The sequence below is a fragment of the Helicoverpa armigera genome, chromosome 26 (genome assembly GCF_030705265.1).
Source record: "Helicoverpa armigera isolate CAAS_96S chromosome 26, ASM3070526v1, whole genome shotgun sequence".
Classification (NCBI taxonomy): Eukaryota; Metazoa; Arthropoda; class Insecta; order Lepidoptera; family Noctuidae; genus Helicoverpa; species Helicoverpa armigera.
The window spans coordinates 495,135-505,901 of NC_087145.1; the positions used below are offsets into that span (position 1 = coordinate 495,135).

Genomic DNA, 10,767 nt, shown 5'->3' on the forward strand with positions numbered 1-10,767 from the left:
CTTCTAGGTTTCTTTCCTTATTTATTACTGAAAACAAGAGATTATGATTAATTAGACGATACAATGATTTTTTGCAACTCTAGTCTAACAATACAATGTAATATAACAATGGATTGTGATTCAATAAAGGGTCAGCGCAAGGTGGTCATTAGTGCAGTCAGTTTTTATCTGATCCCTTGTTTTGTTGCTTTCATCTTCCTAGAAAGACCAGATTTAAAAAATAACAATAGGACCGTTCGAGTAAGTAATTTTGAATCATGTTATTCCCGTATAAGCAGATGAAGTGAATCTAAACTAATATTATAAAGCTGAAGAGTTTGTTTGTTTGAACGCGCTAATCTCAGGAACTACTGGTTCGATTTGAAAATTTATTTCAGTGTTAGATAGCCCATTTGTCGAGGAAGGCTATAGGCTACTTTTTATCCCGGTATGGGAAGTAGTTCCCAAGGGATGAGGGTGAAACCGCTGGCAGAAGCTAGTATATTATAACAGTGACTTTGTTATAAACGAAGAACTATACCAACTTACTTCTATAAATATTTTTAGAGAAAGGCCTCGTTTTTTGTTGCAATTTTTTTGAATAAAAAGGGAAAGTTTTTTGAATAGGAATTTTGACGTTGAGATGTGTGCAAAACCGATTTCACCTATCTATGTTGCATATAGGTGTAGCAAAAATATTAAGTATATCGCTTTGTGGGTTTTAGAAACTTTCTCAAAGCAGCCGGTAGGCTGGAAGTTGGTGTTTGACACACCCGTGCATTGGAGGACATAAATAGATAGCCCATATTGATTGCCCTGCTGTGTATACATACATGTTCTTGAAATGGTACTTTTTTACGTATACTAAAACTTATATAATTGGTTGCCTCGATTGAACCTCTAGAACAAATTCCTCGAAGTCCATTGATGGCAACCTGGTGGTTCAATGAACGTGCCCATGGTAAAAAAAAGCAACAAAAAAAATGTTTTATCCTAACTAATATTATAAATGTGAAAGTAACTCTGTCTGTCTGTCTGTCTTTTCTTTACGCCTAAACTACTGAACCGATTTGTGTGAAATTTGGTACAGACATAGTTTGAAACTTGAGAAAGGACATAGGATAGTTTTATTACAAAAAAAATAATAAAACAATAAAAAAAAAATTCAGGACAAATAGCGCCATCTATTGGTCAAACAAAAAAAGAAGTACTTAATTTAAAATAAATGTCCTACGAAATAAAAACAATAAACTGTTTTTATTTTAAAACTTACTCTTTTTGAGATATTATTATGAGGTCGCGAAGTTAAGTGGCCCATTCAGAGCAACCGTACCCTATCAAATTAATTAATTATACAGATAAGTAGAAGGTTATTAATACATAAAGATGAGTGAACCATCCTTCATGCAAGATAAATAAATAAAACAAACAATAATACTTGTCATTTTTGTAAAAAAACTAGCTGTTTTCCCTTGGTTTCACCCGCGTCCCGGGGGAAATATACGTATACATTATATAGCCTATGATACTCGGAGTAAGTCGTGGTGGTCTAGTGGGTAAAGAAACATCCTCTCGAGTATGAGTGTGTGGGTTCGATTCCGGGTCTGTATGCACTTTCTAAATATATCTTGACACCAATGACTGTGTTTCGGAGCGCATTCTATTTCCCATCTATGATGGAACATTTTTGGCAGTCAGAAGCCAGTAAGTCTGACAACCAGTCCTACCAAAAGGCTATTGGCCTACCCAGGTAACTGGGTTGAGGAGGTCAGACAGGCAGTCGCTCCTTATAAAACACTGGTACTCAACTGCATCCGGTTGGACTGGAAGCCGACCCTAACATAGTAACAACTAGAACTTTTCAAATCGGTTCAGTTGTTTCGGAGCCTTTAAGGTACAAATAAACAAACAACTATATTATATTAGTATGGATAAGTTTAAATCACCTTTTCAGAAAGTGATTTGTGTCTGGCAATTCTAGAAGTTATTAAATAAATATAATATATTAGGTTGTTGTTCGCACAGTTGACGCAAGTGCTGCGCAAGAGTTGACAGTGAGAGGTTCCCAGTTCCCAGTGTTCGACATGACGGATATCTAGACAAAACATGTCGACGCCATTATTAAGACAGGTATGATTTTTATTTATTTTAAAATAATGAAGTAATTTCAGACCAACCTTAATTTTAGGGTAACTTAGCGACACACTTTTTTACTCATATTTTTTTATTTAATGAACATATATGAAAAGTTTTTTCAACCCTAGTCCGTAAACGTGTGTAATATTTAAGAAGGGTACCTATTTGGAAATACAAGAATAACATTACAAGCCTACTGACTAGCCTTTTCCTATGTTGGAGTCGGGTTTCTAGTCTCACCGGTGTTTCAAATTGAGCGACTGCATGTCTGACCTCCTCAACCCAGTTACCCGGGCAACCCGGTACTCCTTGGTAAAACTGGTTTTCAGACTTTCTGGCTTCTGACTACCCATATGCGGACCAATTATGTTCTTGTCTATCGTTTGAATATGTTTAAATATGCGTTAAGGCCAATCTAAATCTTATACCATGTCTATTGATATTAACCTGCCCTTTTAAAATACAAACCTAACAACAATAATTTTCGGACATTTGTCCTGAATGTCAAGTAAGACATTTCTATTTATTTTTAATTTGCATAAAACATAATTTTTATTTTAAAATGAACTATGTATGTATATTTCCATAAAAAGAATCTTAAGGCTTGTTTAATAGAATAGTATTTAAGTAAAATGTAAATATGAAAAAAAAAATGAACGAAATACATAAAAAAAAGAAAAGTTTAAAATTAAATGGTCTTACTACAAAAACTTAACCATGTGTCAAACACTTGTCTAAAAAAAATGTGGTTCCGAAATGGACCTTATTTCAACGTCATGGTTTGTCATTTTTTTAGACAAGTGTTAAACTGACGTTTAAAAGTTTTTGTGGTAAGACGGAAAATGTTAATTTTCCAGTCATGGACGATGTCAGCGGTGCTGATCAACATGTTCGGCCAGGGTCTGGTGCTGAGCTTCCCGTCCAGCCTGCTGCCGGCTCTCCAACACCCTGACTCCCCCATCAGGGTTGACCTGGACACAGCCTCGTGGCTAGGTGAGAATCTGATCAACTAGGTGGCTTTAATCAAGTTTTCTATATGAGGGGAAGAAAAATAAGAATAAATACTCTATTCTTTACTATTTTGAGTTAGCCAGTTACAGAAAAGATAAGAATTAAAAGGTTGTCATGGTATGGGCATGTAATGAGGAGGGATGATACGCATGCAACAAAGTGTGTGCTAAGTATGAACGTAGATAGATGGAGAGGAAGAGGAAGACCTAAGAAAATATGGATGGATTGCCTGAAAGATGATATGAATAGGAAAGGACTGAGTGTCAGTTAAGAATGGAAGCGGAAGACGTATTGCGCCGACCCCAAATAAAATTGGGACCGGGGGGCATTTGGAAGAAGCATACTATTTTGACTAGGTACGACTGCAAACTTTTAGTCGGTCGATAGTATGTTTGTCGTCATTACTCGTGAAGACCCAGTTGTTTATTTCGCTGAAAAATCTTATTATTTAAGAACCTTGAACTTTTGTATGTTATTTCAGTTTATTTAACTGTGTTACTATTTTTTGTAAATCCGCCAAAATTTAACACAACACCCATTCACATAGGAACCTAAAATGTAATTACATAGTACCTATTTACGTCATATACATAGATTCGAAAACAATTGCTGTAACAAAAATGTTCACATGACAGATTCCAAAAATTCTCACTCTGAGAAATAGCACTGTTAACAATGGGTTCATTACAAGAATTACTGAAATGCGTCATTAGGAGTAAATTAGTCATCATCATCCTCCCAGCCTTTTTCCCAACTATGCTGGGGTCGGCTTCCAGTCTAACCGGAATCAGCTGAGTACCAGTGCTTTACAACCAGCGACTGCCTATCTGACTTCCTTAACCCGGGAAGCCTAATACTCCTTGGTTAAACTGGTGTCAGATTTACTGGATTCTGACTACTCGTAACGGTTGTCAAGGATGTTCAATGCCAGCCGGTACCTATAGTTTAACGTGCCATCCGAAACACAGTAATTGGTGTTTAAGGTATACTTAGAAAGGTCATACAAAACTGGAAAAGTTGCCTTGGTACTTTCCTGAACTGAAATCGAATCCGATCGACGAGTAAAATAATAATAATTCATTTAAGGGATTAGATAGACATTTATTTCCTTTTACAATACAAAGAAAAAAATCAACACGTGTTTGATACACAGGAAGCAATCATGATACTAATTAAGTGCTTATAGAAATGAATTGTTAATAGTCACGGTAAAACGGTTCATCCGTTTTTTACACGCTTTTATGAAAGATACATTAATTTATGAGATCAATTGAAATTAATACTTACCTAACTTTATTACTTTTTACTTTAGTTAACTGTATTTTTAAGCTTTTATGCATTTTAAATTGAAGTTCTACGATTTGTATAATTAATTGGCTTTTAAAGTCGTGTAACTCGAATAATAAGTTGAATGAACTAAATGACACGAATGCTGATAAGCTTCCCACTTTATATGGTTACAATCTTCATAAAATATCATAGCAATTCTCTTACTTATTATATCTGTTTTTTTTCTTCAGGGTCTATCGCGGGCGTCGCTGGAATCCCAGGATTCCTTACATCCTCATTTCTCATGGACCTCTACGGAAGGAAACTGACTCACTTCCTGGTGATCTTGCCCGCTGTGGTGGGCTGGCTCATGATCCACTTCGCCAATAACGTCACATGTCTCATGATTGGCAGATTCCTATGTGGACTATCTGGTTCAGCCACCGTCTCCTTGGGAGCCATAGTTATCGGAGAATATACCAGCCCTAAATACAGAGGGGTGTTTCTTTACTTGAAAAATGCTGCAGTTTGCTTGGGAGCTTTGTTTATGCATATTATAACCGGATTTCTACATTGGAGGACTATATCATTAGTAGCTGTAATACCATTCCTAATAGCCTTATTTATCGTGTATACATGGCCCGAGAGTCCCGCATGGCTGGTGAAGAAACAGCAGTACGATAAGAGTGAGAAAGCCTTCTACTGGCTTCGAGGAAAAACTGAAGAATCGTGCAGAGAAATAAAAGACACCATCAGAGCTCAAAAGGAACGTCTATCAAAACCAAAATTGCAGCAAACTTACGTTGAGAAAACGATGAACTTCTTTAAGAAATTCACTCAGAAGGACTTTATCAAACCGTTCATAATTATCATGCTTGCCTGTTTAGTACTCGAAATGAGTTTGAGACATGTTTTCCCAGCGTATCTGCTCCATATTATGTCTAAAATTACGGGAGAGACTTCACAATCATTCTACTACACCCTGGGCTCAGATATCATCATCACGGGGAGTGCAGTGTTCGCATCAGCTCTAGTGAAGATTATGAATAGACGAACACTTCTATTCTCCACCGGCTTCGCTGCTTTTGGAGTTCTGATGGCAGTTTCCACGTACCTCTTCTTAGAAGACAAAGGCATTATTCCCGGAGACCGGCAATGGATACCATTATCAATGCTAGTGTTCTACTTCATGTTTGCAAATTTGGGTTGTGCACCAATACCCATAGCTTTAGTTGGAGAAATTTTTCCTTTAGCTCATAGAGGAACAGGTCTAGCCTTATCAGGAGTCTGGATAGCAATATGCTTGATGGCAGGATTGCAATCAACTCCACATTTGATAGACAGCATCAAAGTATACGGTTTCTTTGCTGTTTATGGCATAATTATGGGAATCTCGCTTTTAATGCTGTACTTTATTCTGCCAGAAACCAAGGATAGGACTCTGCAGGAAATTGAGAATTATTTCAACTACGGAAGGTTCCAGAATGTTGATGATGAGGAGGCGAATACCAAGATGATAGAATATGGACGAACAGAAGAATCAGTGGATTTCAATCATAGTGAATGTATCACTACTCCAAAGATAACTAATAGTTTGTCAATAAATAAATGAATAACTTTTATTTAAAAATAATTGTATGATGATGATGGAGCGTTGTTTAGTTAATATTTATTAACTAAGTATAAAATATGTGTTGTTATTTAATTATTTTTAAAATAAATATTTTCTGTACCATGTATTACATAAGTTGTTTTTGTGTTACTCTTTTTGCAAGGGACAGCAAATAAGATAGTTTTGCCCCTTATTTTGCCCAAAGTGTAAGCATTGCCATCCAACGTGACAACGCCGCCAGTCTACTGGGTGCACTAGGTGACAGCGATGAAGAACAATTTTTCTTCGTTGTTTATTCTTTTTAAGTTAGTTTTTTACTATAGCTATTCTTTATTGCACACATAAATACATTTTGACACACTGAAAACACAGTGATCATGCACAAGGGTGAGCTTAACCTAGTGTTGGGTTCCCTGCCAGCCAACCTCAAAGAGTTTTTACGTAAGTAAATAAAATGTGTGTTAAAATTTATTTAACAAAAAGATTAAGTCATTAGCCTAGTTTCTATAAACGATTTTGACTCTTAAAAAAAATGCTTTGGGACTCACAAAAATGAAATGGAATAATAACCATACATAGGAAGATAAGCTTAGCTATACTGAAATCGGATAAATCGGGCTAATTAATAATACTATTGTGATTTCAGTACTTGAAGTAACTCAGGAAGCGGATAAAAACGCGATAGATGAAGTCATTAATAAAGATGAGAGCCTTTCAAAACAATAGCGGAATCGATTACAAATATCTAAGGCAGGTTGAGATAACCTAGTATTCTCATTCTATTAATGATTTGTGAGTATCTCAAGGGCACTAGGTTTCTAGATCACTTTATCTTTAGTAGTAGGCCAGTCTAAAATAAATCCGTTTCAGTTTATAGTTACGTTCGTAGGCACGTGCGCTAGTAGTAACTTTTCTTAAGCCACCAAATTATAGCTGAGATGCCAGAGAAAAATAGATGATAGGTAATATAGCTAACATAGATCTAGAATATAGGTCTTTATTTACAGTTCAAAAGAGCAAGCTGACGGAGAAGAATGGAGTCTTAAAACATATTGCAACGACCACAAATACCTTAAGAACTTGGCAGAAATAAGAAAAAGAAGAAGACTATATTTATTCTTACTGATCTAATATACATAGATTCCTATAACCCTTGGTCACGCCATCACGCGTGAACTGCGGGACTGATTAGACTAAAAATTGGAGAGGGGGTAGCTTAGACCTTGGAGAAGGACATAGGATAGTTTATGTCACGGGAAGCAGATACCTATGGACCGTAGGCGGAAGCTAGTACCCAATGAAATCTGTTGGCAGCTAACCAGAAAAAATATACGAACTTTTTTAAAGTTAATGGACTGTACAGAACCCTTTCTACCTATAACCTTACGCACTAAAAACTCAGTTGTGATATCACAAATATTTTTGCAAATTGCACGCACAAGCGTTCGATATCTCTCACGTGTTTTATGGCTTAGATTAACCTTGTTGCCACGCAGTTTGATAACTACAATAGTTTTGGACAATATCCGGGTCCTATGAAAAAATCGAAGAATCAAAATGAAGAAGCAATTATTCGAAGTAGACTGAAAACCGGCCAAGTGCTAGTCGGACTCGCTCACGAAGGGTTCCGTACCATAAGTTATAAAATGAGCAACAAAAAATCACGTTTGTTGTATGGGAGCCTCCCAAAATATTTATTTGATTCTAGTTTTCAGTATTTGTTGTTATTTTCAGTATGTGTTGGCAACAGATATAAATCATCTGTGAAAATTTCAACTCTCTAACTATCACGGTTCATGAGATACAGCCTGGTGACAGACGGACGCACGGACAGCAGGACAGAGGAGCGAAAACAATAGGGTCCCTTTGGGTACGGAACCCTAAAAACAGCAATTTTCGAATGACAAAATTACATGAACCATAAAACACTAAAAACACCGGCCCTCCTTCACTTTCTATGTAATATCCAAAGTTGTCTAATACTTATCATATTTAATTATACCTATTCACACGGTTCATCGGCACTTCTTCTTTTCAGCCATAACACTAGACATGTTTCTAGGTGTTGTCCTTTGTTAATAGGTATTGACGTGAAAAGTCCTAATTTTATTAGCCTACCTGCGTTGCATGATTTTATCTTTGACTTTGAGTAAATACACCGACACTTTTGTTGATTACCGCTATTTGAAGGTGTAAGTTTGACGTATGGATTTCGTCAGTAGCAGTCTGACACTCCCTTCTATTCTACCCACGGTGAACTTGAAAACAGAAGATTCCGCCCACCAATGAATTACTGGCAATTTCATTTTATGACTGCACTTGTAATTCGGCGAACATCACGTTTTTTGTCATGCCTTGTCATTCAGAACGTGCATAGATATATTTTTATTGAGTTGATAACTTCCAAAAATATTGAAAAGACATGCTTTTTGTTAAAAACACCTGTTGCTGACAATCTTATTTTTTATTGCTTTAAATACACAAAGAAATGCTCACCGCCCTAGCGGTGAAAGTCAAAGTCAATATTTTCAAATGAGCTTATGACAGCTCTTTCGAAACGGATCCAATGAGTTGGTCTCATGGAGAGATCCCGGCAAGAAACTCCATAACTAGACACTGTTCAAAAAAAAAACTGACAGTTATTATCGAAAACAAAATTTTGCAATATCGTTAAAGATTTTTTATTGTGTTTAATTAATCAGAATGGATAAAGTGAGGAATTATAAATTAAAGGAAGTCTGAAAGTAGCGCCAGTTACGGAAAAGATGAGAAGTAGAAAATTGACATGGTATGGGCATGTAATGAGGAGAGATGATACGCATGCAACAAAGTGTGTGCTAAGTATGAATGTAGATGGATGGAGAGGAAGAGGAAGACCTAAGAAAAGATGGATGGATTGCCTGAAAGATGACATGAATAGGAAGGGAGTGAGTGTCAGTGTGACAGGATAAATGGAAGAGATCCCAAATAAAATTGGGAACAGGGCAGGAGGAAGAAGAACTGTGTTTAATTACTTAACTTGTTTCTTGTGAAAACTTGATCGAGGAAATACCTTATATTTTTAAATTATAAATAAGGAAGATCATTTTGTCGCCTGACTAAACGATGGTTAATTTTATAATAACATAATTGAAGGCTGTAATATCGGAATAACTAACTGTTAACTGTTGTATAATATCAATGTTATCGCCTCTATTAGCGTTTTTTTCTGCCTGGATATTTGTCTGGTCTAATATTATTATTGTTTTTAACGGAATTATTGAGTTAGACAGTTAAAATGTTGAGTAGGTAGGTAAGTTAAGTACCTTGTTTCTTCAGACCTCTCCAGCAACACTGCTGTCTTTTACAATTGTATTACCTTCTGTTTGCAATTTTACAAGTAGGTACAGGTACTATAAGTACAATATTGTTTAGTATAAAATACCGACAAAAACAAAAAAAAATGTTATGTCCACTTCGTATCTATCTGCGTTTATCTGTGAAATAATAATTATCATTGTAAATTGTAATAGGCTTTTAAATAATAATTTCTTTTATTTTGATTTTAAAAAAACTGACCGTCAATTCTAACTTATGTTTCTGCTTGATTCTACCTTATGATTGTGACTCTTGGGATTCTATTATAAATGCGTATACAAATCTCCACAAATGAAATGTGCACTTTATGTAACCGACAGTTAGGTCCGATTAATATAATATGTTTATTTCTAGTATTGAGTAGATTATGTAAGTATGTAAGATTATGTTTTACTTTACAAACGGTTTAATAAAAGAATTGAGTCAAAACCTGTGTACTTACATTTTTTCTAATGCTTTAAACTAAACTAACTCAAACCAATTATTTTTTTTAATTCCACATTGATAGTTTCCTTGGCTAGATAACAGCCGGCCGCTTGGACTGTGTATACGAAAGGCACGTTAAATTGAATTGAGCAGGTCAGGCAGTTGCTCCATATAAGCATTAGTTCTCACATGCACCTTTATCGATTGAGCTGCAGGTATAATCACCTAACAAGCCCTGGTGACAGAATTTTCTCAAATCCGCCTGACGGCCTCTGGCGTGGAATTGTAACAACTATTGGCTAGCAGGACGCCGACGACACGAGCCCTCCCAGGCACAGGGGTGTAACACCGCCAACTTCCAGACACCGGGTTGCTATATGAAAGTTTCCAAAACCCACAAAACGATTTAGACCCGTCCCGAGCATCGAACCGGAGACCTCGTGCACAGCAGCCGTGCTACGCGACAACTAGACCAACGATTTAGTGCACCCCATTGTGAGGTAAAACTAGACAGATGGTAGTTCCCAGATTTCGAACCTTGACACTCGTGTTGGAGATTCATTCATCAATCACTGTTGGTCAAGAATTAATAGTGTTTGATCAGTAAACTGTTCTGCGTGTAGATAATGGCGATGTCATTGTAATTACGTAACTCCGATCACACCATTCCTCTTTCTCTGAAATTATAAGCGTCATTAATACAATTCTTTAGTTAGTAAATAATGTGTCTCGGGTTCGATTCTCGGGGCAGGCTGAAATCGCTCTGTGGGTCTAAGAAACTTTCACAAAGAAACCCGGAGTCTGAAAGTTGGTGATTGATACACCCGTGCAGCAGAGAGCACGTAAACGTCGGTCCTGCGCGTGATCTCTCTCCGGTCGTGTCGGATTGCCGACCCTTAGGACTATGAGAGTGAAGGAATAGGGAGTGCACCTGTGTCTGCGCAAATGCTAGTGCACTATATTACGGCTCATCTCTA

At 36.6% G+C, this 10,767-nt stretch overlaps 1 protein-coding gene across 1 annotated transcript; it reads left to right on the plus strand.

The window, feature by feature from the left end:
- Window positions 1-221: 221 nt before the first annotated feature.
- LOC110382164 (facilitated trehalose transporter Tret1) lies at window positions 222-6,134 on the plus strand. The gene is made up of 4 exons (XM_064041859.1): window positions 222-240; window positions 2,005-2,109; window positions 2,973-3,108; window positions 4,647-6,134. Exons 2-4 carry the CDS (start codon window positions 2,086-2,088, stop codon window positions 6,005-6,007), a joined length of 1,521 nt encoding a protein of 506 aa, XP_063897929.1. The 5' UTR covers window positions 222-240; window positions 2,005-2,085; the 3' UTR covers window positions 6,008-6,134.
- Window positions 6,135-10,767: the final 4,633 nt, after the last annotated feature.

Excerpts from the sequence above, each read along its gene's own strand:
- LOC110382164 (XM_064041859.1), top strand. The coding sequence starts at position 2,086 with ATGTCGACGCCATTATTAAGACAG. Across the intron at positions 2,110-2,972 it reads CGACGCCATTATTAAGACAG|TCATGGACGATGTCAGCGGT; the intron begins GTATGATTTTTA and ends TTAATTTTCCAG. Across the intron at positions 3,109-4,646 it reads GGACACAGCCTCGTGGCTAG|GGTCTATCGCGGGCGTCGCT; the intron begins GTGAGAATCTGA and ends TTTTTTCTTCAG.